Source organism: Aulonocara stuartgranti (genome assembly GCF_965226115.1).
Source record: "Aulonocara stuartgranti genome assembly, chromosome: 14".
Lineage (NCBI taxonomy): Eukaryota > Metazoa > Chordata > Actinopteri > Cichliformes > Cichlidae > Aulonocara > Aulonocara stuartgranti.
Window position 1 is genome coordinate 13,533,766 of NC_138950.1, and position 25,198 is coordinate 13,558,963.

At 40.4% G+C, this 25,198-nt stretch overlaps 3 protein-coding genes across 6 annotated transcripts; 2 read left to right on the plus strand and 1 right to left on the minus strand.

Moving 5' to 3' along the window:
* Window positions 1-298: 298 nt before the first annotated feature.
* Window positions 299-12,435, plus strand: jam3a (junctional adhesion molecule 3a). Its single transcript, XM_082503140.1, has 9 exons — window positions 299-516; window positions 7,518-7,589; window positions 7,699-7,812; window positions 8,032-8,184; window positions 9,074-9,276; window positions 9,868-9,967; window positions 10,972-11,101; window positions 11,187-11,238; window positions 11,328-12,435. The coding sequence occupies exons 1-9, from the start codon at window positions 453-455 to the stop codon at window positions 11,361-11,363; spliced, it is 924 nt and encodes a 307-aa protein (XP_082359266.1). The 5' UTR covers window positions 299-452; the 3' UTR covers window positions 11,364-12,435.
* Window positions 12,436-14,576: 2,141 nt separating this feature from the next.
* Window positions 14,577-19,724, plus strand: LOC309688326 (vacuolar protein sorting-associated protein 26B-like). Its single transcript, XM_082503966.1, has 6 exons — window positions 14,577-15,301; window positions 15,763-15,919; window positions 16,644-16,808; window positions 17,088-17,263; window positions 17,346-17,488; window positions 18,610-19,724. The coding sequence occupies exons 1-6, from the start codon at window positions 15,079-15,081 to the stop codon at window positions 18,745-18,747; spliced, it is 1,002 nt and encodes a 333-aa protein (XP_082360092.1). The 5' UTR covers window positions 14,577-15,078; the 3' UTR covers window positions 18,748-19,724.
* A 1,953-nt stretch (window positions 19,725-21,677) lies between these two features.
* thyn1 (thymocyte nuclear protein 1) lies at window positions 21,678-24,959 on the minus strand. Of its 4 annotated transcripts, none has more exons than XM_082503975.1 (9): window positions 24,838-24,959; window positions 24,410-24,492; window positions 24,026-24,128; window positions 22,689-22,858; window positions 22,537-22,605; window positions 22,295-22,387; window positions 22,128-22,223; window positions 21,902-22,052; window positions 21,678-21,818 (listed from the first exon to the last, which is right to left on the minus strand). In XM_082503975.1, exons 2-9 carry the CDS (start codon window positions 24,482-24,484, stop codon window positions 21,772-21,774), a joined length of 804 nt encoding a protein of 267 aa, XP_082360101.1. In that variant the 5' UTR covers window positions 24,485-24,492; window positions 24,838-24,959; the 3' UTR covers window positions 21,678-21,771. The 4 variants fall into 4 exon arrangements, with proteins under 4 accessions (XP_082360101.1, XP_082360102.1, XP_082360104.1 ...); XM_082503976.1 differs by having other exon boundaries at window positions 24,026-24,084; window positions 24,838-24,950; XM_082503978.1 differs by lacking the exon at window positions 24,410-24,492 and having other exon boundaries at window positions 24,026-24,084; window positions 24,838-24,951.
* Window positions 24,960-25,198: the final 239 nt, after the last annotated feature.

The window sequence follows — 25,198 nt, forward strand, 5'->3', positions numbered from 1 at the left end:
CATGAGTTGTACTTCTTATTCACACTGAACTGGGGAGAACAAAACAAAGCATCATCCGTAAAAGATTATATCCAGTCTGTCTGTCAGCGTGAGCAAGAGATCTCAAAATGCTGCTTGATTTTCAGCTGTTATATGTTTCTTTTAATAAAGGGGAAAAAATCTTCCCTATTATGGTCTTTTAAGGTCCCAAAAAGAAAAATAACCACTAGAGGGTGTAGGTCGCCACTTTCCCACGAGAACATACGGTCAGAATTGTGCGTGTGTGTGGAGGAGGAGGTGGAGGGCATGTTTGGCACCGCCTACCGCCTGTCAGACTACGTTCAGGGCGCAACCCCACACAGCAGCCCTTGTAGCTATGGAAACTCGTCGATGGCAACATCCACCAGTCTTTTGTGCCCTCATCCTCCTCTTACCTCTCAGAGGTGCTGAGTGTGTGCAGCTGTAACCGATAAATGATACGCTGCAAGATGGCGATTGCGCGACTCGTAGCCTGTTTTGTGCTTTACAGCAGCCTAGGTGAGTTTTCCCCCGCTTATTCACAAAGCTATTATCATATCGGAGGCGGCGAGGTGCGACTACAGTCAAGTTAAATCCGAGCTGTAGCGGTTCTGTCAGCGCTACGAGCCGACAAGGACGTTTTTTAACGTTAGCTTGACGTGTAAACGGGCTGGGAAATGTCAGAAAAACGTTTTTGTTGTGTTTTGTGGCGTTTTAACAGTCTGTTCATTATCGATTGAAGATTGTATTTGATTGTTTTACGCTTGAGCAAACCTCACATCCGAGCTGGAAAATGACGTAGTTGTCAGAGCACCCTTGACGTTTTGAATTTTTTTTTTTTTTACGTGATTTTAAAAACGTGTAACCTAGCCTAGAAATCATACATATTGCACGCTCACTTGTCGACTAATTTCTAAAGAAATTTCCAGAATACAAACAATGCAAACGTTACTTTAGTATAAAAAGACGGCAGCCACATGGTGGAGACCTGTGGTACACAGAAACACGGGCCTGTGAATAATATATATTTAAAATGCTTTGTCTTTTTGGTTGTTGCATATATGTATATGCATCATATACATTTGAGGCTGCTTGAATTTCATTTTATTGTAGTTTGACCTCTCCTGATCACGTGGTGATTGATCGATAGTGATGGTGAGTGGGGTGCCATGAGTGAGGCAGGTCGAGGGCAGCGGTGACAAGATGATGTGCAGCAGCAACAGCTAGAGATTTGTGGCGATCAGCTGATGCTGGATGGTTGCGTCGGCTAATTGGCTGCGGGTGGGTGCACCACTAAGTGTTGAACTTTTCACCCAGGTGCTCTGCAAGCAGTAAATCAAATGACTAAGCGGAGATGACAGGCAGAGGTTCATTTGTTATGCTCTCAAGTTTTGGTTGTAAAAACTCCGAGCTGTGTGTGAATGTAGCTCACGATTTGGTTTATGTTCTGACCTTGAGCTTTAGGGTGCTGTCATGTTTGAATAATGAAAATGAATCATTATTCAAACGTTTTGCATTTAGCATATTGTGATTCATGCTGCATATAACTGGAACGCACTGATGTGTAAAGCTGAATTATTTTAAGTTAAGGTAAAAATAGATGCCTTCTTGTGATTCTGATGTGCAGAAAATTGGATGTAATTCTTACGTTGTTAATTTTTTTTTCCTTTATGCTGCAAGAAAATTGAAAAGTTAAAAAAAAGAAATGCTATTTCTGAGATTTTCCGGACTCAGAATTGGGCTTTGGACATTATGAATGAGACTTTGCATCAAAAATAAAAATCTGTAATCATTTGCTCATCAGCCACTTTGTTAGGTACAACAGGTAACTCAAATAGCTATTTAGCCAGTCACATGGCACAGTCTATTTATGCATGTAGAAATGGTCAAGACAACATGCTGAAGTTTAAACTGAACTGCGACATCATTGTTGATGGCTGACGGGTTTGTCTGAGTATTTCAGAAACTGTTGATCCACTGGAAATCTCCCATGAAACCACCTCTGGGGTTTACTATGAAAGATAAGATATCCAGTAAGCAGCAGTTCTCTGGTTGAAAATGCTTTGTTGATGCCAGAGGTCAGAGGAGAATGGCCAAACTGCTTTGAGTTGATAAGAAGATAAATATAAGTAAGTAATGAGGACACGCAGAAGAGCATTCTGAATGCAAAACATGTTGAACCTCAAAGCAGATGGACTACAGCAGCAGAAGATCACACCATGTGCCACCCCTGTCAGCTAAGAACAGGAAACAGATGTGCTCACCAAAACTGTACAGGAGAAGCTTGGAAAAATGTTTACTGATTTGATCTGATGATGGTAGAGTCTGAATTTGGTGTAAGCAACCAGGAAGCATGGATCCATCCTTATATCACTATTCAGGCTGCTGCTGTTGGTGTAATGGTGTTGGAGATGTTTTCTGGGCTCAGTTTTGGCTGCTTAATACCAAGTTTGCGTGATTTAAATGCCTCAGCCTGCCTGTGTAGTTTTAACAATGTCCACCCTTCATGACCACAGTGTACTCATCTTCTCAAACCGGCTTCTTGAACATGACAATGACTTCACCATACTTAAATGGCCTCTGCACTCACCAGATATCAAGAGCTTGTCTCAATGAATGCCTTTGGCATGTGGCGGAACGGGAGGTACAGATCACGGCAACTGCGTGATGCTATCATGTCAGCATGGTCCAAAATATCTGATTCCCCCACCTTGTTGAACATATGCCTTGAAGAATTAAAGCATTCCTAAAAGTAAAAAAGGTCCAACCTGGTATGAGCAAAGCGTACCTAATGAATTGGCCGTTGAGTTTTTGTGTTAGGATTTCATTAAATGCTAATTGTCTTGAATGATTGTTCAGGAGCAATTGATACATTTTTCTGTCAATAGATGATAAAAAACTGCTAGAGTCCCATTTCCCACACACCACAAAAATGTATTCAAATTGCTTTTTCCAAGTTCATAAAGTTTACAATCATATATTCACATATGAGAGGCAGGAACCAGAGGATATCTGGTATTTTAGTGTTTAACACACGCTCTATCAAATATGAACATTGTTGGCGTTGCTGTTTTATGTAATTTAAGCTGCGTTGTTATAGGTTGCGAAAAATGAGTTATATTTTATCGGCCTTGTGCTTTATTGGGACTTCATTTATATTTCATCTGTCTGAGGTGCTGCAGTCATTGTGTCACGTGCGTAGCTTGAATGAACAGTTTATTTCCTCCCAGTTCTTATAACAACATAACCAACTTAATCAAATCTGCTTGAGCGTTGAGTTGTTCTGTTACGCAGTCACTCCAGTATGCTGTAAATCCCAGTGGGCCTCCTCGCTCCATCCACTGTCTTCGGCATATTTGCTGCGACTGCACTGGAATGTCTGGGAAAAAGCTTTTTATAGATTCACTGGATCAACAACTTTTTGTTGCAGGGACAGGGATGGGTGGTTGTTTTCATATTTAGAGCGTAAGAGGATTGCTGAATGTGGCTATTTAAAAGCCAGTTTCTCTCAGAACTGACTATAGACCTACTTTGTCTTTGCATTAGAATGACAGAGGGATTAAAAATGAGCCCCTGTTTGCTTTCCAGCAAGCGCTGAGATTATTTTCATAATTCAGAAACATTGTCTTCTCTTCAGCCTGCACCGTGTCACGGGGGAAGGGAGGCTACCAAACATTGTTGTCTGCGTGCTTTTATTTTAAGCTCGCATTAGTAATTAGTTATACATTGTCATGTTAATTGACTGTGGTTACTCTTTCCCACGTCCTACATTTTGCATTATTTGGAAGAGAGATGAGAAAAACCTTTAATAACATCCTGTTAACGCCGTTCCTGCTTGTACAACCGGTGCGCACTGATTCTAGATTTTGTTCGCCCCAGATAATAAAGGCTAAAAACTTGTTTTTCTCCATGGTTTTTGTTCAGATGAACACGGGAGATGTATCCTCTAAGGAGATTTTGTCAGCGTTACAACATACTTATGAAAACAGATGAACTCGAGCAGATCTGTTTCCTGTAAACTTTGAAAAGCACATCACACACGGCCGTGTTGCAACCCATAACACTGCGAAAGCAGTTGTTTTCTCTTACGTGATACTTTGAGTCTGCAGTGTGATTGCAGCTGCAGATTTAATTAAACATTCCAGTATTTGAAAGAGCTTTTGTTTTTCTTTCTTTCTTTCTTTTTTTCAAAAATATCGTTCCTCAAAACGAGTACCTCGCAGATCTGGAAGAAGCAGTTCAAAGGGCATTTTGAAGGGTCAGTACGTGCGTATGTCGAGGGAGCTTCAGTTGGACGGGCCTTCGTCGCGTCTCTCGGGATGTCCAGTCACTGCTGTGGTAAAAATAGCCCTTGATGTACAGGGTGGGAAAGTCAGCAGCAGAGACGGAAGCTGAGACCTGCGAGTCAGATCTCATCACTGTCCGCAGCTGTGCTTATAAGAGCGGATGCTTTGGTTGGACCCATGTTTTCATCACTTGAAGGCTATATGCTCGCTCTCCCTTTGGCTCCCAGTCACAATGTACAACTCAGGGACGCCCGTGTCCTAACAAGGCTGCTCAAATCCCTCGGAGTTAGTCAGAGTGCACGCTGCCTCGGGAAAACAGGAGGGATGTCTTGTCGTATTCAGGGGCGGCTCAGATTATTATTGTCTAATTTCAGCCTCTATTTGAAACCCTAACTACTGCCCCCACTGGGAGCGTGATTGCCTTCATTACTCAGCATGGGTGCTGTTCGTTGTGCGTGTACTCAGTAATTACTGCATTTGGAACAAAAAAATGTTGACTATAGGGTACCAAGGGAAGGTAGAAACCTACTTATTTAGCCTTAGCAAAGACTGTTGAATTATTTGTGTTTGCCGAGCAGTAATTTTCACATTTCCTTAATTCGATGTCACACTGCACACCCGTCTCGTCCCCAGATTCACGTATTTTCCACTTAAATTGGCATTCGGCGGACCCAAATTGAACAAAACTTGTGAATTACGCCTCTCGCCGTTATAATCTGACATTTGCAAAATAACACTGATTGCTTTCAGCGTTTCGCTCAAGCACTGAACTTAAAATAAGCGCGTCTCATGTGTTGTGTTTGTGCCAGAGGGAAACGAAGATGGTTGATTAAGTATGGTTCAAATGTGAGCTCATTCCCGCTGTGAAGTTATTCTTGTGCTTCTGATTTGATTTGTTTGGGGATCTTGATAAATGATTTATTTTGCAACCTCAGTATGAATTAGTATTATGATTTAGCAAAGGAGCTAGCCCTGAAAAAATACAAAAAAATGTACATGTACTTCTAGTAATATAATATACTATATACTAGATGTACATTATAATAATATAATGTAATTCTAGTAATATTTTAGTGTGTATGGTTTTTAAACGATGTGTAAAAGTGGATGAACTGCGCACCCCTTCTCTAAACCAGTATTTTTTTTCTTCAGTGAGTAAACGCTTTAATAGTACACTGCACCAAATACTGAAATGACTTGGGGGCTTTCTGGTCTACTGGGTGACACATCATTGACCATTTCCAGCTATTCCTCAGGGGCGCATCGTCATCCATAATATCTAACATAACTAGTGATGCAAACTATCTCTGCAGCTGTGTTTTTGTCAGAAATCAATATAAAGATATCATCTCTAACTCCCCCTTTTTTAATAGTTAATGTCCCCAGAATGGTTTCCAGTGTAACGGTCGCTTAAAAAAAGAAATTAAAAACTTGCATTCAGTTCAATTAAATTGTATTTATATAGCACCAAATCACAACAGCAGTCACCTGTTGTAAGGTAAAGACTCCACAATAATACAGAGGAAACCCCAACAATTAAACAACACTCTTTGATCGAGCATGTGACTGTGGAAAGAGAGAACAGGAAGAAAACTCTGTTATGTGTGTCTTATTATGATCAACTAATATAACCATATGTGCATTAACTACACTCACTTCTAATGGCTAAAGGACATCCCTGTTGCTGGTGATGAGCTGGGGGGTAAACATTTGGAGGGCCAACCACACTCAAACTTGCAGCCAGTTAAAAATCGCTGGTTAACCTGGTAACGTGACATGCAGGTGAGGGTACTGTGCAAGAGAAGCACACACAGAAGATGGGAACAGCAGGCTGTGCATAAAATTTGAACATAAGCTCCAGGCTGGAAAAGTGAGGCCAGAGGAAAATCTGCTTCAAATCTGCTTCCATTCTTTCTCCGGGTTTTTCTCCTTGTTGCAAAAAGAAAGTAAAATTACTGGACTTCACTGACCTATGACCTCAGTAAACACTTTCCTGAATGTTCTGTGTCAGTTTCACATCCTTTTGAAAACAAAAGAACAAGTTAGGCTTGCTTTTGCAGTTACCAAGTTGCTACTAGGGATGCATGCGACTACTTGATTACACATTAAAATGTTCTGCCTCTTGCTAGTTGGTACCAAAGATACTAGTTAGCTAAGTTACTTATTTGGTTTTTATTAATAAGCAGTGGCAGCTCCATCCCGGTGAGAAATGTTGTGACGCCACCAGCCACAAACCAGGGCTGTGGTTTGTTGGTACTGTGACATTAAGTACTGTGACTATTATATATGGCACAGTGTCCAACAGATTTACATTTAAAACTCAACTTGATTATCAAGACATGTGATTAGCGGCTTCAAATAGCTCTCAAATACATGTGCAGTTATTGTATGGCTAATATTTAACCTCATCACTTCACTTCAGTTCTGAATGTTCTCTGAGGGTTGACTTTTTCTCTTGTTTAAATAACTAGCAAATTAGTTACCAGGAGCATCCTTAGTTACTACTGCATGTGAGTGTGTAGCTTGAGACTACAACATAGGAATTCAGTGAGGTTACAGTGGCAACATCCATCTTCTATATACAGTTAATGTTTGGAGCCTTTCTGTTATAAAACAAGCAGTGTGAAATAAAGTCAATATAGCAACTGTCATGTTTGCTAATGGCTAAAGCCTGTGTGTCATTTACTTGGTCTGAGCCGGCTGTGCTGCAGTACTAAACACAAATCCTTTTATTCTGTCCTGCAACTTATTACAAGAGCATTGCTGATCCTTAGTAACTGAGCTAAAGTGACTTTGGCTCTTGTCTGCACGCTTACTTACATTGTCTGCTGCATTCTCGGTCTGGATTTCATCTTGCGCAGTATTAAAGCTGACAACAACAGCAACAACAAAAAATGGGTCACTATCCAAATATTTACAGAGTCCTTCGTGTCAAATCTCTGTTTTCTTTCATTATCATTTACAACTAGCCCTGGTCTCTTCCATCGACTCATCATAAGTCACGTTATTATCCAATTAAACGCCACAAATAATTCAAGTTAAATGTTAATGACAGTATATTTCTACAAGGAGTTCATTAAAAATATGTGGCACACTTATGTCAGCTATATTTGTCGGTCTAATCCAGTGTTTATTAGGCAACATGCCCGGTTTATAATGTCTGCTAATGAAAATGCTCGCGTGTCCAATCGGGGTTACTCAGCGTTTACTGCCTGTGTTTTTTTTTCTCCACAGGTCACATTCCATCATCACTTGGGGTAATCCTCCGGACCACGGACAAGATTGTTTGGGCAAATGAGTTTGAGCGTGAGTTGCTCGAAAATCACACTAACCTATTTAACCAAAGTACCGTTTCTTTTTTCCAGATTTAGCCTGCCTCTCTCTCATGCTGTCATGCGTTCTGTTTTCTTCCCAGCCATCGAACTGACCTGCTTAATAGAGTCCATCTCGACAAACAACCCAAGGATCGAGTGGAAAAAGATTAAAAATGGTGTTCCCAGTTATGTGTACTTTCAAAACAAGATAGCAGGTAAACCTCTTGGAAACTGTCTTTTAGAGAAACCAGTAGAGCACAGTGTTTCAAAGCAAAGTCGCAGCACTCAAAGCTTAGCTGAGTGAATGCTACCTTGAAAGACCTTGGCTCAGAATTCTGTTTTTAAGCCGTGAAGTCACGCTGTGTATTTGAATGAGCAATTGTAAAGTGTTTTTCACCCCCCCATCTCTCTCTCTTTCTGTCGTTCTCCAAAAGGGGACTTGGAGAGCAGAGCTCAGCTCAGAGAGCCGGCCAACATTCTGATCTTCAACGCCACTCGATCAGACACAGCAGAGTACCGCTGCGAGGTGGCCGCCATCGATGATCAAAGGGACTTTGATGAAATACTTATTAGTCTTGCAGTAAGAGGTATGGAGAGCAGAGCTAAAAGTCACTGCATGTCTATATCGTCAACCCTCTAAAGTTCTAATCACACTTTGTTCTTATGATCGAATAGATATTAAGATTATGTGGCAGTTTATACATTTTACACTCAATTTACTTCTGAAATATAAAGCTACATCATGATTGCTGTCACTGTGAGGTTGCCATGCATCTAACCGTTGCCTTTGAGGTGCTGGTAGATTAAGCTAGTGGCCTGCTGGGACAGCAATCACAACCATTTAACACCCACTTACATAAATCACTCGGGATATCTGGGGCTTGTGGCGACGTTATAACAATTCCAACTTTAACCTTACGTATCACTTGATGACAGTTCTCTTTGTCACCATACAGTGGCTGAGAACACACTTCACCTCAGGGAGTCGCAGACTTGTCTTTAGACACGGAGCCTGTTGCAGACCCTGGCCTGCACACAGAGAAACACAAAAAACGAGTGCCAGCAGTGTTTGCTGTATGTGGCATAACCACTGCCTGTATATAAATTGTGCACCACTATGGACTTTATGGACAATAACCCTGTGTGTCTGAAAAGTGAAGCCAGTGTGGATGCTCTTTAAACCTGCATTCTTTATAGTGACCAGCAGGTGGCAACACCTCTGGTTGCAAACAGATTGTGTGGGAGTCAATGAGGAAATCACCTACTTGGTCTTTGAGCTCAGTCAACAGTTTCCTGATTAATTTTATGGACGTATTTGCTACTTTTAAATCCTGGCCAGCAAAGTATGTTGTTACAGATGAAATGATGAAATGTTATCCTTTAGCCATTTAGTAAGTAAAAGTATCGCTTTCAGCAGTGTGTAAATGCTACACAACATTCAGCAGCCTGATGTGAATCTGTGCTTTTTGTGTGTAGTGAAACCTGTTGTACCACGGTGCAGCGTGCCAGAGGCCGTCACAGTGGGAACATCAACAGAGCTGCGATGTCTGGAAAATGAGGGCTTTCCCGCTCCTCAGTACCGTTGGTTTCACAACAATGAAGAGCTTCCACAGGATCCCAAAAACAGCGCAAAGTTTGCCAACTCTTCCTACAGCATCAACCCCGACACCGGAGGCCTGGTACAAAAATGACAAGCATCCTGTTGTTGCTACATTTATGGCTTTATCATTTCAGTTCCTATTGTCTGTGCAAAATATCTCTTGAGGCACGGCAGCACTCAGTATTTACTATTATTATTGTTAAATGAACAGATGTAAACTTCTTCTCCCTGCCTGTCTGTTCTGTTTGTAGACAGGATTCATTAGTGCCGGGTATTCTCTGTCAGAGCTTATCTAATGTAAATGTTACCCGCTTAATCTAAATAAAACCTTAAGCATTATATGACTAAGAACAGGATTAACCCTTGTGTGTAAAAAGAGCCAGTAAGAACACTTATCCAAAACCTGGCATATGGAACAAGGATAATGTTGCATTTAAAGCCAAACTGATGTGTTTCCAGGTAAAAGTTTAACATCTGGCAGAAATTTAACCATGTTATAAAACATAGAGCGATGCCCTCTAATCTAAAATCTTACAGCAGTATTAAAAGCAGCCCGTAAATCCATCTGAAGGCCAAAATGTCGTTATATTCAACCACAGCCAGACATCCTATTGTTGACAGTTCGTCTGCGTGTCAGTGCACTGACAGTTTTCTAAAAATGTCTCCACAGAAATTTCGAAGGGTCAGGAAGGAGGACGCGGGGGAGTACTACTGCCAGGCAAAGAATGATGCGGGGCATGCACAGTGTCCCACGCAAATAATGGAAGTCTGTGAGTGACATTCACACCAGCCAAGCAGGTCTTTTGACAGCACTTTAAGCCAAAAGCAAAATCAGACACGTTCACTCTCAAGTTTCAAGTTAACACGGCAAAGAGAAAAAGTGTGAAATAACAGAAGGAAGCTAAAACATATGAACACAGAGAGGACAAGACAGGCGCGACTTCACATGTAGGAATGAAATAAACTTTATCTCAAAGCAAACATCAATATTTTTCATTAATTTTACCCCAAGCACCACTGTTCCCACTAAATATTATATAAACTATTTGAAGGCCAAGCATACTTTGTGCTTATAACTGCCATTTGAAGGCAGCTAAGGGAAACTAATTCCCTCTGCTGAGCGTCATCCCTTTGCAACGAACTGGATGCAGGAAAGCTCCGGCTGTCCAGGTCAGTCTGATCCCAGCACCTCGCTGGGAAGCAACAGTTTCAGACACCCACGCCCCTGATATGCTAACATGCCCATGACAGCGTATTCTGCAGCCAGAACATGAAGCAGAAAGGATCAAGCAGCTGTCCACACAGTTAAAGTGTTTTTGCACACTATAGGCATTCATTTTGTTGTAGGAGTTGTTCATTTTTGAACATTTGAACATTTTTATAGAAAAAATAATGGAAAAAACAAACAAAAGACATTCACCATAATTCATGTAAAAAATCTAATTCGTTATTTTTATCACATTTATTATTAAATGTCAAAATTTGTTACTGTACATCATCTGAATTCTTCTTATTTAATGTGATAAGCAGACAAAGTTTGTTTTTATTTGTTTCATTGTTTGGTATCTTGAGTTGGTGTATTTAATGAACATGAAATTCTTCTTATTTTCATCGAAGCCAATAACAATTAAGTGAGGATTTTAGGAGTGTGGCAATTACACAAGATATACATAAAAATGAAAATGCAGCAATGATATAAGTCATGGTTAAAGGCTATCGATATGTCTCAGGCCACGTAACTCTCTCAAGAGCACTTCTCTGTGCCCTGTTGCAGATGACGTTGACATCCTGGGGATTTTCCTCAAGGTGTTTGGTGCTGTGGTTGCGTTCTTATGCTTGGCGGTTTCCATTTGTCATTCCTTCAGACGTGGATGCTTCCACAAAAAAGGCCACAATGAAAATAAGTGAGTACAGTCTGCAGCTCTGATGAAAGGATACAAAATCCTGACTTTTTTTTTTTTTAATGCATTCTGTTTCACTTTATTTCAGCTACAACTGGCCTGCACAGAATAGCAGTGTTGAGTATGGAGACGCGGATGAGGTAAACTTACAAAGCACACCGCATTCGTTGGAAGTCAAATCCAAAAAAAAGAAAATCTAAGGTAACTTCCTACTTCCTGTTTTTCATAGGGTCATTTCCGCCACAAGTCTTCCTTCGTTATTTGACAGCCGACACAGAGGACGCGATGTAACCACGACGAAGTAAACTTGCAACAATGATGCTCCACTTGGTAAAGTTTGGAGTCTAACATGGCACATTATTCTCTGATGCACATCAAAATCAAATCAGCCGACTTGCCAAAGTAATTTTAATATCATTTTGTGGCACTTGGTTGAGTTTTGCAATGCCACAGATTTTTTTGTTGTTGTTTATTAATATTAAATTCCATGAAAATATTTGGTTTTTACATATTTTTCTCATTTTATACTCAACATAAAGCTACTGTACAATAAAACGATTTCAAAGCTGTGGAGGTCGATGTTTATATCACAGTGTCATCACAAAGGTTACTGTAAACTACATTCCCTCACTGTTTTTGGACAAATCCTCTTTTATAGCTCTTCAATTTTTTACAGTGGACGTAAATTGTTTACTTCATCCTTGTTCTTAGTTTGTTTCACATGCAGAGGACGAAACATGTTTTTGTACATACTGTAGTTAAACAGGCAATAAGTAGCAGGCTGCAAAAGGCTCATGAGCTGACTAGAAGGCACAATTTAATAGCCTATGACTATATTTACAAATGAAAACAAACATGTACAAGTACAGAATAAAGTGTGAATTTTAACACCATATATTCCAATATGCTGCAAACTCAATATGTACTATAAAGGTGGTGTTGATGATTTCTTGGAGTGCTGTTTCTGTGTATAAGTGACCTTTTGTGCTTTACTAATTATTTTGTGAGTATTGGACATATTGTCCAGGTTTGACTCAGTATTATAAATGTACATACATGCATATACTTTTTGGAGCTTTTCATTTGAATGCGTAGCACTCCATACCTTATTGTAAATATTGCAATAAACTGTTTATTGGAAATACATTTACAGTATTCACTGTTCAGTGTGTATCTGCAGTGTTGAGCCTGTCAGTAACAACAGTGTGTCATTTTAGACATTAGTGTCAAAGATGTGTGTAACAACTCAGGAACTGTTGTACAATGTCCACTGTTCATTTGATATTAATGTTATACGTTAATGTTATTTTGTTACTATTAAATATATTTCAGCTGAATTTTTGGAGTCTCAAATGTTTTGGTGGATTTTGTCCAGATGATTAAAGTGAAATATATAGATACACAGACAAACAAGGTTTCTGTGTAGTGAGGGGGAAATCACGCACAAACACAAACATAGCTTGTCCATGTTGACTCAATCCAGAAATGTTTTTTGTGGTCCTCCTATTGCAGCTCTCTCTGGAAGAGACTCTCCTGCCTGGCAGCACAATCTCACCCTTGCCGCTTTAACTTTGTTTCCAAACCTCTCAACCTGAACTCAATCCCTCTGATACTCATTTTAATCCTGTGCCTCCTGGTAAATCAGCGAAAATCTTCACCATCTCCGGCTCAACCTCCTGTGTTGTTTTTACGGCCGCCGTCTCACTACCATCACAACACATGACAACACACAAATTATATATGCAAGTCAAAAAATCCAGAGTGGAGGAAAATTAGTGCAGGTATTACAGTAAAATGAAAAAGCTTTTTGAAATCAGTTGGCTCATAGTTTTGTAGACATCCAGAGTTTCATTGAAGCGCCAATCAACGCTTCATTAGGCAAGTTGTAATTATTATTATTCCAGTTTTTCTGAATTGCTAAAACACATTTGCTGAAACCTCCACCCATTTTCTCAAAACCTTAAACAGAACTACATTTACAAAACCTCAGATTCTTCTGTCAGAATCAAACTATCACTTCAAAATCAGTTTTTACACAACAAGTAAAAATATATTCACCACAGAATATTCGTTAGACACTACATCAGATAATTGAAGATACGGCATTCAGGGCATGTAGTTAACAGGAAATATTTAAGTGTATTTAACAAATGACCATAATTAGAATGATATGAAGTGCTGAATGTAGATAACAAAAATGAATTAATTAAAAATAAAACTAAATTAAAAGCACATTTCTGTAATTCACAGATTCATTCAACATCATCATGTCTTTGTGTGGGGCCAGTCCAGAGGACTTCATCCACATCATCCACATCACAGGCAATATTCTCCCATGCCAGGCAACATAAGAAAAACCTTCTTGAGTGCAGAAACCAGCATTGACTAGACTCCAAAGTTGTCCCATCACAGGTGTGTTCTATTGCCTCCAGTAAAGTTTCCCCAGTGTAGGGCTGCCGGTCATAGACCTTCCACCTCCACGCAGAGAAAAACTCTTCTGTTGGATTCAGGATGGGGCTGTAAGGTGGAAGGGAAATGTTTATAAAGCGCTGGTTGTTTGTGAACCATTCATGTATCAGGACAGCACAGTGAAAGTTCACATTGTCCCAAACAATGACATATACAGGTTGCACTGCTTGTTGATCCAGCTGTTCACGTGCAACCATGAAATCCTGTAGATGACCCAGAAATGTAAGGAGATGTGCAGTGTTATATGGCCCCAGGTTTGCATGACAGTGGAGAGGCCCGCAGTTACTTTGCCACCATGCTGGCCAGGGACTTCAATAATGGCATGTTGACCAATTATGTTCCTGCCTCTCCACCTCCTTTTTGCCAGATTGAATCCTGCTTCATCTATGAAATTATATTCATGGGTCCTTTTCATGAAATCCAATTCAAATCCTCTACAGTAGTGTACTATAAGTTATACAGAAAGATGAAATAGTGTATTTACAGTATACACATTTCATTTATGTACATTACAATATAGCATAATAGTAAGTCTATGGGCATAGAATTCTAAGCGTCGCTGCTGAAAGTGTGTGTAGATCGCACATACTGATGACGTAGAACTCTTGTGTAGTGAGTTGCTGCGTGCGAAAGATGACAGCTGTGTTGGAGTTGTGTTCACATTTTGCCTCCAGTGCCAGTGTAAATATAATAGCATTCATACATACTACATACGCTGTACATAATAATAATAATAATAATAATAATAATAATAATAATAATTATTATTATTATTATTATTATTGTTATTGTTATTGTTATTATTATTAACTTCTGATAATTTAAGTATTTTCATAATTTTTGCTAATGGTTTGAAAGTGCTTATAAATGTTTATATTGTTTGCATGAGTGTAGTATTGTAATGCAATTTATTTATATTTCTTTTCCTTTTAACACTTGCAGGTCTTAAACACGCTGTAGTTCAAGCATAATCGCTAGTGCCTAGCGACTTCCGCGCCTTTCTTTCCGCTTTTACTGTGAAAAAACGCCACCCGGAAGTAGTTCAGCTAACGCAGGTAAAGAAAGCTGGTGTTACATCCTGGTCGTTTGACAGCGTTCGTCGTTTTATCCCCAGAAAACAAACATGTAAGATACATTTACGCGGCGAGCTCTGTGTGAACAGCAGACCCATCCGTCGCTGCTTCGGGCTGTTTATCGGTGAGATCCAGGCTCAGCAACGGAGAGCAGAAAAAAAGAAAACGGCTATTCACAATACTGTGTGTTTTAGCATCGAAGCGCTAATTTGCTTGACATGTAGCTCGTGTGGAGGTTTCTGTGACATATCTTGAGACTTTTTAATGTCAGTCGGTGTAATTCGTGCTACGAGAAGCAGCCAAGCTCGCGCACTCCGCAGGCCTTAGCGTGCACTTGTTTTCTACTTTGAAACGTTAGCAGGTTCGGTGCAGCGTGCTAACAAGTCAGTTAACTCGCACTTAGATAAGATAAAGAGTTAGCGAGGACGCAGCATTATAATGAGTTTCTTTAGTTTTGGTCAAAGCGCAGAAATCGATGTTGTCCTGAATGACGCCGAAACGAGGAAGAAGGTTGAACACAAAACTGAAGATGGGAAGAAAGACAAATATTTTCTTTTCTACGACGGCGAGACTGTCAGTGGAAAGGTGAATGTGACGCTGAAGAACCCCGGAAAGAGGCTGGAGCACCACGGCATCAAAATTGAATTTGTGGGACAAATAGGTATGTAAAAATAGCAGCGAGTGATAGACTGTGGGGTGAAGAAACATGGAGGCATCCCTCAACAGTGAAACAAACAGATGCTTCAGTTTTCAACTTTATATTAGACATGAAAGGAAACACAGGGGGCCACATATTACACCTGTGTAGACCTGTTTCAGATCACCTGTAAGCTGCACTCTAGTGTCCTTAATCTGCTGCAGCTGGACTGTTAAAAGTTCCAGCAGTGAAATTGTAAGCAACACAGACAATCCCTGCTTGAGTGTTACATTTGTGAAAGAGCTGTGTGAAAACTTGGACACATAAATAGATTTTAAGAAGTGAAATTCACATGTTAAAGTAAAATTCACATGGTATGGCTTTCTGGCCACTAAAATCAATTACGAGTTCAAGAGCTCAGTTGTATCCAAAATCGTGCACAGTATAGTTTGTTTTTTTTAATACTATCTTTCCTCTTGTTCTAGAGTTGTATTACGACAGAGGAAACCATCATGAATTTGTTTCCCTGGTGAAAGATCTCGCAAGACCTGGTGAAATAACTCAGTCCCAGACCTTTGACTTTGAGTTCACTCATGTTGAGAAACCTTACGAGTCCTACACAGGCCAGAATGTCAAGCTAAGGTAAGTTTGATCCTTCACTGTCGTTTTGTCAGCAGTACAGTGAGCGCGTTACTTGTTAACCTGCCTGTCATGTGGTTGCACTTAAACTGAGCAGTTTTCAAGCTTGATGTTGCCCACATTTGACTTGCAGTACATGCACGCTGCTCAGACCAATGACGGTGGAAGTGAGTAACGTTAAATCATTACAGTGTCAACAATCGAGGGGTGAAAAGTGAACTGTGACGACTTAATATGTGTTGCAAATGTTGGACAAGGGCTAGACTGTGAATGCTTGAAGACAGCTGCAGATCTTTTGGGGTATTCTTTGTATGCAGTGATAAGTACCTATCAAAACGTATCCAAGGTGAATGGGTAATAGGGTTGGACTCTGTTAATTGAATGAACAGAAAACGCTTTAAACTTGACTTGAAGGTGTCAGACTAGTCAGATTGACCATGGTGAGCCCTGTCCACCACCAAAGGTTCCTACAGATGAATGCGACAGCGTCATAGCTGGAAGGGCACTGGGAGAAGGTAGGCTTTTACCAGTGTAAGAGGTGGCAGCATTATGAATATGCATTTCAGTGTTGCAACCAGACATCTGGTTGAGTCTTTGTCATGAAGTGGAGCAGTAAACGATAGGATAGGCAGGTGGATTTGACATTATGGTCAATTAGTGTGTAGTTGTGACTTTCTACTAAGGAGGAAATGGCACTTTTTTCATTGCTTGTGTGCTTTATTTTCAGATATTTTCTTCGTGCCACGGTGATAAGAAGACTAAATGACATCACTAAAGAGATGGACATTGTGGTCCACACACTGAGCACCTATCCTGAGCTCAACTCCTCCATTAAAATGGAAGTTGGAATTGAGGACTGCCTCCACATCGAGTTTGAGTATAACAAATCCAAGTAAGGCTTGCAGGGCTGCAGCAAACCACTATCATTCACTTTTTTCCCTTGTTATGCTGTGTTTAAGAGTGAAATAGTTTTATACAGTATCAGCAAAACCATCTCTTTTTAAGTGAAAGATGCATTTATTTATTTAGAAACTGAACCAGTAGCTGAAACAATGATTGATTTATTATCAGTTTAAATGAAAAGCATGTACTGAACATTGTGCTTGTTAGTGACTAAACTGTAGATCTCATTCGCAGTTGTCGCCTGTGCTTTTCTTTTCTTTTTCTCCAGGTACCATCTGAAAGATGTAATTGTGGGAAAAATCTATTTTCTGCTGGTGAGAATTAAGATTAAACACATGGAGATTGACATCATCAAACGTGAGACAACAGGCACAGGCCCAAGCGTTTACCACGAAAATGACACTATTGCCAAGTACGAGATCATGGATGGAGCGCCGGTCAGAGGTAAACAAAAGTTATTTACAGTTTCAACAAGTCACACAATGCAAACACTGCTCAGCCTCTGAGAGTGTGTTTAACATTGCAGGAGAGTCCATCCCCATCCGATTATTTCTGGCTGGATATGATCTGACCCCCACCATGCGAGACATCAACAAGAAGTTCTCGGTGCGCTACTACCTGAACCTGGTTTTGATTGACGAGGAGGAGAGACGTTACTTCAAACAGCAGGTACGACTGGAAGCAAAACATCAGACAGCGTTTTTACATTTTTCTGAATCTTCTACTTCACTAGTTTAAAACTATCCATGTGAATGTGATTTTTAGTGCTTATTAGTCTATATGAAGGGCAGCTCTCAAACAGTATCCAGCTGGTGGATGTGGGCACAGCTGCAGATGCTCTGCCTGGCTGACGTTAGTGCAGCTGTGGCTGGATGTGGTTCTGATTTTGACTGCCTCTGTATTTCGATTGTGTCAGAGTGAAAGGACAGTGTGGCTTCAAGAGGAGGCTCAGCCTCCAACTACCACTGTAGGCACACAAAGCCGCCTGCATGTAGTCAATCAGTGCTACATCCTGTTGTGTCACAGCCGTAACTGTAATAACTGAAGTGTGCCTACAGCCAGGATGTAATGGCAGCTGAACCCTGTTTCACTAAGAAAGCTGGCGAACATCCTCCTGTTGTTTGCTTTCTAAATGTGGGGGTACAGGCTATGATAGAGCTGTGAGTGTGTAGCGATTCTGACTGTAGTTACAGCTAGCGCTACTGAATAATCAGAGGTGGGAACTGAGAGCAGGTTCCAACTGGTTCTGTTCTGAATTGTACTCCATCCAAAGCTTATGCCCCCCAGCTTATCAGTGCCTTTTATTAGTGCTGGCATGTTTTATTTATTTATGTCTTTTTTTTCATGGCAGTGGAGCTGAAGAGATAATAGACCTGCTGCACTGGCACTAAAACCCCCCCCAAAAAACGAAATCCTATGTAGGTGAAAATCGATCAATAATCAATAAAGAATCTGCTTGAAACCTCGAAACTGAACACCATCAGTAAAACCTTATCAATAGCAATTCTTAAACACAGGTGCTATTGTGGAGCTCTGCTTTTTTTCTGTGTTAGATAGTGAAAATGTTGCACTAGAAAACAAGTCTGACAGCGAATAAGAAGTAGTGGTGCTTTTATTGGTTGATGTCCCACTGACTGGTTCTAAAAGGCTAAAATCATTTATCAGTCACATTTGAGAGCTAGGAAAACTCTGTGCTCAGTTTGGTACCTTTTCTTTCATTTACAGGTCATGGGCTGAGGTGTTCTTCATGTCATCACCTTACATTTGTCTTTGATTTCTCTCCCCTCCAGGAAATCACACTGTGGAGAAAAGGGGACGTGGTGAGGAAAAGCATGTCTCACCAGGCTGCCATCGCCTCTCAGAGGTTCGAAGGATCAGCCGCTTCAGAGAGCGCACTGGAACAGGCTGCAAAAGAGGAGAGCGGGTAGAGCTGCAGCTCTCCTCTCACGGGACTCACAAAGGGTCTGCACTGGGGTGGTGGGGGGTACATGTGAACTGTACAACATCTGGAGAGGCAGCTGCTTTACTTGTAGCTGCTGCTTCTAGTAAAGAAAGAAGGGAGACCGACATACGGTAAAACTGTGTGAACTATGAAACAGTTTGCATGAGGCATTCAAATGGGCTTCAGGCTGCTGGTCCTATCCTTCCTCATTAATGCATTTTTTTTGGGGGGGGGGGGGTTCTTTTTGGGAATCAAAGTAAACCCATGTCTTATTGTTCGCTGGGTAAAACCATGTGAAATAGAATTTTTAAGCCTTCTGTTTGTTACGTTCTAACACTTTTGGGATCAATTGATTTCTAATCTCATAATTATTTCAAACGAATGCTCATCAAGTGCATCTCCAACATTCCACGTTTAATGAATGCATTCCTAACATTGTTCTAAGGTCAAGAAATCCAAGATAACTTTGCACTGCTTTACCTTGCTGAACACATTTTTCTGTGTTTGTGTGTTTGCACAAAAAAAGGATGGAAGTGGAAACTCTAATCTCTCGCTGCTGTTTGAGTGAGAGAGCTAAAGTATTAATCCACACGTTTGTTTTTAACCCTGTAAATAAGGCCAGTTAAACCTGTTATCCTGTTTCCAGCTCGTGTACACAGACTATCTAGTACACAGTGCTACAAAATGACGTTTCATGTCCATAAGCTTTACCTCAGCATTCCAGTGGTGTTAGGAAAGGATGTCAAAGTGTTTGTCTTGAGGTCTGATAGTATGAAGTCTTCTGTATCCTCTTTATTAGAGACTTAAAAGTTGTGCCTACGTGTATCAAGCTAATTGAATCCTCCTGCCTCTAACATAATTTTAGTCTTTTAACCAGAGAAAGTTACAGTAGAACTATCTTTTGCAAAATGCTACTCGATTACTCCTTGTTCCCAAAAGTCTAATAAATTGATGCCAAATGAATTTAATTCTCTGTGGTTTTGTTGTGAAAATGAATGAATGTGTTGACTTAATGAACCTGAGCATTCATTAAAATGTACTTACAGCTAATGTAGTTTTATTTATTTAACATTCAACTGCTATAGAGTAGTGAGCAGATCTGCAACAGAGTGACTGAGGGGAGGGGAGGGGGGGATCAAGGTGCTGCAGTGGCCCCATCAAACTCCAGACTTTAACCTCTCTAAGAGCTGTGCATAAATGACTCCCTGCAAACCTAAATAAACTGAAGCAATGCTGTAAAGAAGAGTGAGCCAAAATCCCTCTACAATGTGAGAGACTAATACAGGGATACAGACAATCAGTTTATTGGTGCTGAAGGTGGTTTTACAAGCTACTGAATGATATGATATACTTCAGTTTTTCACATACACATCATGACTGTACAGTTTGATTTTTAAGTTCTCATGAGTTGCAAAATTAGTAGATTTTTATTTTGAATTTCTCATAGGAAAATGTCCTTCCATCCATTCTCTTCCACTTTTTCTCATCAGGGCTGGATCTATCCCAACTATCATAGGGCAAGAGTCAGGGTATACCCCGGACAGGTCACCAGTCTGATGCAGGGCAATTTAGAACAACAAATTAATCTAACCCTACCAACTGCATGTCTTTAAAACATGGGGTGGGGCAGGGTAGGGTTAGGTTAAACCAGAGACCTTATGCAAACATGGGGAGAACATACAAACCACGCACAGAAGCCCTGGCTAGATGTTGGAGGCGAACTCAGGACCTTCTGAGGCAACGGTGCAAGCAAGCCACAGCAACTTCTGCTGGACCACATATTCATTATAAGGACATTTCCACAAAAGACTTTGTCTGTATATCGGTTTTATAACAGGTTTCTACGTTCTGGTGGGTTCTTAGGAGATCCGTGTCAAAATTATAAGTTTTATCTTAACAACAGTAACATCAGGTGAAAGAGGACATGCATGCATGTGCTTTGAGGTGTAATTTAAACACGTAAAGAGAAAGGTCTCAACTAAAGACGAGGCTTAAAACTTAAAGGTGATGTTATCCTAATGTGACAACCAGAGCGAAGGAGACAATGTTTCATAAAACTATGACTGTGGAAAAGACCACAGAAGATATCAACACACTGATTCAGTCATTAGCGCTCTGGAGCTTTGTGACCTGAGCCCTGGGCCACACTTCATGAGTGGAAACACACAGTGTGCCCCAGGGCTCGGGTTCCAAAGCAGGCTGGGCTTTTTCAGCCACTGCTGTTCGAAGTAGCTATTTTGCATCAGCATACACAATTATTCAAGTAAATCAATTGGAAATAGTTAATAAAAACTATTTAAATAACAGTGATGTCAGTTAGGAGATAAATGGTGCTACACCATCTGACTGACTCTGACATATAATACGGGAGTTGTTGTTGTGGCATCGGGCTGCAGCAACAGCATTAATACTTCCAAACCAGCATCTCATCAGAGGTTATATAAGGTACTTTTCAGCATTCAGCACATTAAATTCATTTAATGTGGGTCCCCCACAGTCTACAAAAAGGAAAATTTACCAAGAGCCCTTTGCATGTTGTTGTTGTTGTTTTGTTTTTTTGCAATTAAGCAAATACCTGGAAGGCCATGCCACATAGGCTGTTTGCGGGTTTTATTTTCCCACTCACTCTGTCATCACCGGGCAGCAGTTGAGCACACAATGTCAAGTTATTCCCATGTGATAACACGAGCGTTGAAAGGGTATCAGGAGTCGTAAAATATGCTGCCGTTTATAAATTATGAATTAAATAACGTCAATAAAATGATGCTTGACGCTACTCTGAGAGCAAAGGCCAGCCATAATTAATGCTGCTTCTGTTTATACTTTATAAAGAGGCACTGCTTTCCATCCAGTTCCAAGAAACTCAAGTCATAACCACATGTTTGTGTTTTCACAGATTGAATCTGGACTATGATGTCTAATAAAAATATTTAATATCTTTAATAAACGTTAACAGTTACAGTGAAGCAATGGTACTTGTGATGATTTTGCTGCGTTGTGAAGTCAATCCTTACAGTGGCTCTTTGTCCTCCAGACTCAAGATGAAGTCAAACTCCTCTGCGAAGAAAGAAACAGTGTTCACAGCTATTTCTCTTTTATTTGTTTATTTATTTACTTTTTTCTTTCCGCTTCTGTCATACCGGTGTTGAGAGGCTGCACAGAGAGCCTAGCCCTTGTAAAAAGCGCCATGTCCTTGAGGGGCCCCCCCTTAGCGCGATGCTGCAGGTGGTGCTTTTTAAGCTCCGACAGAGGAAGAAAACGCTTCATCATCCTTTGATACTGGACGTCTACCTGAGGGAGAAGAGAACGAGCTCAGCCTTCAAGCTTGAGTCTTATCATTAACTGCGCTTAATGCGTTCAGCTTACCATGCTCCACTTGGGGTCGTCTGGTTTGCTGGTTGCATCATAATGCACATCTTTCCTGTCAAACTGAGTGTGGTCCACATAAGCTTCCTTCACAACCTAGAAAGAGGAAATGAAGCTGAACATCGGGCCCGTCTCGAGCTTTACCTAAATATAGAAGAGCGACTCACTTTCATGAGTCCTGCTATCCCCGGCTCCTTGCAGTTGCTGTGGTAAAAGAAAGCCAGCTGCCCCTCTTTCATCTGCCTCATGAAATTGCGTGCCTGCAGAAGATAAGCATAGCAAATTCAAAAATAATTTGCACAGTGGTGCAGTGAGCAGAGACAGAAAAGCCCTTTCAGGAGTAGCAGCGCATTGCTCCTTTTTTCAGATAAACATCTTCTTTTTGCAGGACTCTGTGCTGCAACTCTACCTGATAATTACGAACGCCATCCCAGCAGCTGGTCTGATCAGGCAGAGCCTTCAGGTCCTCGATGCCAAACTGTAGAGTGAACAGGAAGCATCAGACAAGTGAGACCAGCTCACACTTTAAAATGCGCTGACAAAGCTGGTGCTGCTCCATACCTTTACGTCGATGCCATTCTCAAAGCGGCTCTCGGGCTCAGACTTCATCAGCCAGCGACTGTACTGTGGAGAACCAGAAGACGCCGAGCTCTCGTCAGTTTTTCCACCAGAAGTTGCAGCTTTCCTCTTCTTCAAAGCTGGGGACACTGGCTCCCTGTCATCATCTTTGCCTGTGGTTTGGAAGCACTCTTTAGTTAAAACTGTGTTTACACGCACTCTCCGAGGGGTTGAATGTCACAATAATTTGGTGTTTTTAATGATTTCTTTGAACCGTTCTTTTTCCAGGGTGGAGTGATTGTACAGCATAAATCTGTGATGACTTTAAAAAACAAGAACAAGCGCTTAAGTTATAATAATAAGCGGCACTGGAGGTTCTGCAATGTTGTTATTTCTTTGGCAGCACCCATTGGATTGACCAATACTCAGAACAATGGAAAAATCGAAGGAACTTAGTAAACATCTAATAAATAGAATTGTAGATTAACACAAGTTGGGAATGTCTCTTAGAAATGCAGATTCCAAAATAATCAGTGCAAACACAACTTTCCGGGGTTCTAGAAGAAGACCCACACTGTCACCCTCGCATGAGCAGAAATTGGTTCAGATGTTCAGGAACAACTAAAGGACCAAAAAGGTTCAAGCCTAGCATGAACGGGAAACTAATGGAACAACAGGAAAACTGTCTACAGTGAAGTTAGTTTTACAGTGCCATGGACTAACTGTCAAGCATGGTGGTGGTAGCATCATGGGCACAAAGTAGATGGAATAATGAAGGAGGAGAACTATGTCCAAATTGTTCAACTTCACCTCAAATCAACCTGGACACAATTGAGTGTTTCAATCAGACAATGATGCCAAACACATGTGAAATCTGGTTTTGTAATTGATAAAGCAGGTTAACATTAAGCTTCTGGGATGGCCTTCCCAAAGCCCCAACCTAAACCCTATTGAACATTTTTGGACTATTTGAATGAACCCTACCAATTCTTCAAAAAAAGAGTGGTCAAACATGCAGCCAGAATTATGCATGAAGTTTGTTGATGCCCACCCAAAGTGTGTGGTTGACGTGCAGCTTGCTAAAGGACAGTCAACCAAATATTAGTGGGGGTGTTTGAATGCACTTGACTCATTATATAAAATTGAGACTAAATTCAAAATAAATTCACACTTGTGCACCCAATGGTTTTGGTTAATTAATTAAAGATGTAGCTATAAAATATTCTACCCTGGAAACTCCTTAGAAATCCTGAAATTACTCTGAGATTCATGCCCAGGATGAGTGTATTAACCTTCTAATATCAGACAGGTGATTTTCTTCTGTGATTTGATTTACCTACCTGAACCTGTATTCCTTTTACTGACTCTGGCCTTTTTCTTTGGTGGCATCTCTTTGACTCTGTAAAGATCCACAAAAGGTTTGGATGGTTTGTTTCTGTAAAGCTTGTGAGGGCAAAAACACAAGAAGTTTTAGGTATAACTTGTACTCTGGTAGCTCTCCCACCAAGAACTCAGACAATCAGCATTTTTTCCTTTTTATCCACTAATGATTTCCATCCCTTATATTTATATCCATTTATACTTTTCTAAAGTTCATACAAAGTGTTGTTAACTGAAGAACATTAGGTTGGGTCAGTGTCTTGTCTCTTTATGTAATCCCAAACGGACTACTCTAAAAATCATTCAAAATGAGTCCAAGATCACATAAATTTGGCTTTATTTACCGGTAGTTGCGTCCAGCCGCAATTAATGTTGGTAAGCACAGCAGTCTTCCAATGAGCCGTGATTATCTTCTTCATGTAGGAAGCTTTAATTTGAGAAGTGTTATTAACATATATTTTTAATAACCACAGTTTACATCAGTAGTGGCAGACTGAAGGTTAGAAACACCTCAACTTAAATAACACAACCACAAATTGTATTTGGTGTGACTCAAGTGCTTGCTGTAACTAAAGAAAAACATACTGCACTAGTTAACAATATTAATGCTGGTATTATTAAATGTTTTCTGAATAAGTGCTCTTATTTACATGTGTAAACTGCTTAGACACTAACAAGCAGCAGAAACACAGAAGCATCAGGAATGCGTGCAAACTAGACGTAACGTACTGTCCGGAGATAAACTCGGTAATAATCAGTCATGGAGTCGTACCTTCAGCTCCGCACAGCTCCAGCCATCAATCCCGCGGAAAAAACTGCAACACGTGACCTAAAAACCGTATAGGTGCACTCGATTTATTCTCCAGCCACTGCCGTGTGTCCGCTGTAGAAGCACTGCCGCCATATTGGTACGGGGAACACGTGACTATTTTCAGGCCTTTTGGTTTATTAGGAATTAAATTAATCGGATTTTATTGTCTATTTATTTTTCGTTTGCCTGTTTACTTCAGTTTTTATGACAATAACACCCCCTTTATTTTTATTATTATTATTATTATTATTATTATTATTATTATTAATATATTATTATTATTATTATAACCTACAAATAAACAGGGTGTAAGTTAAGTCAA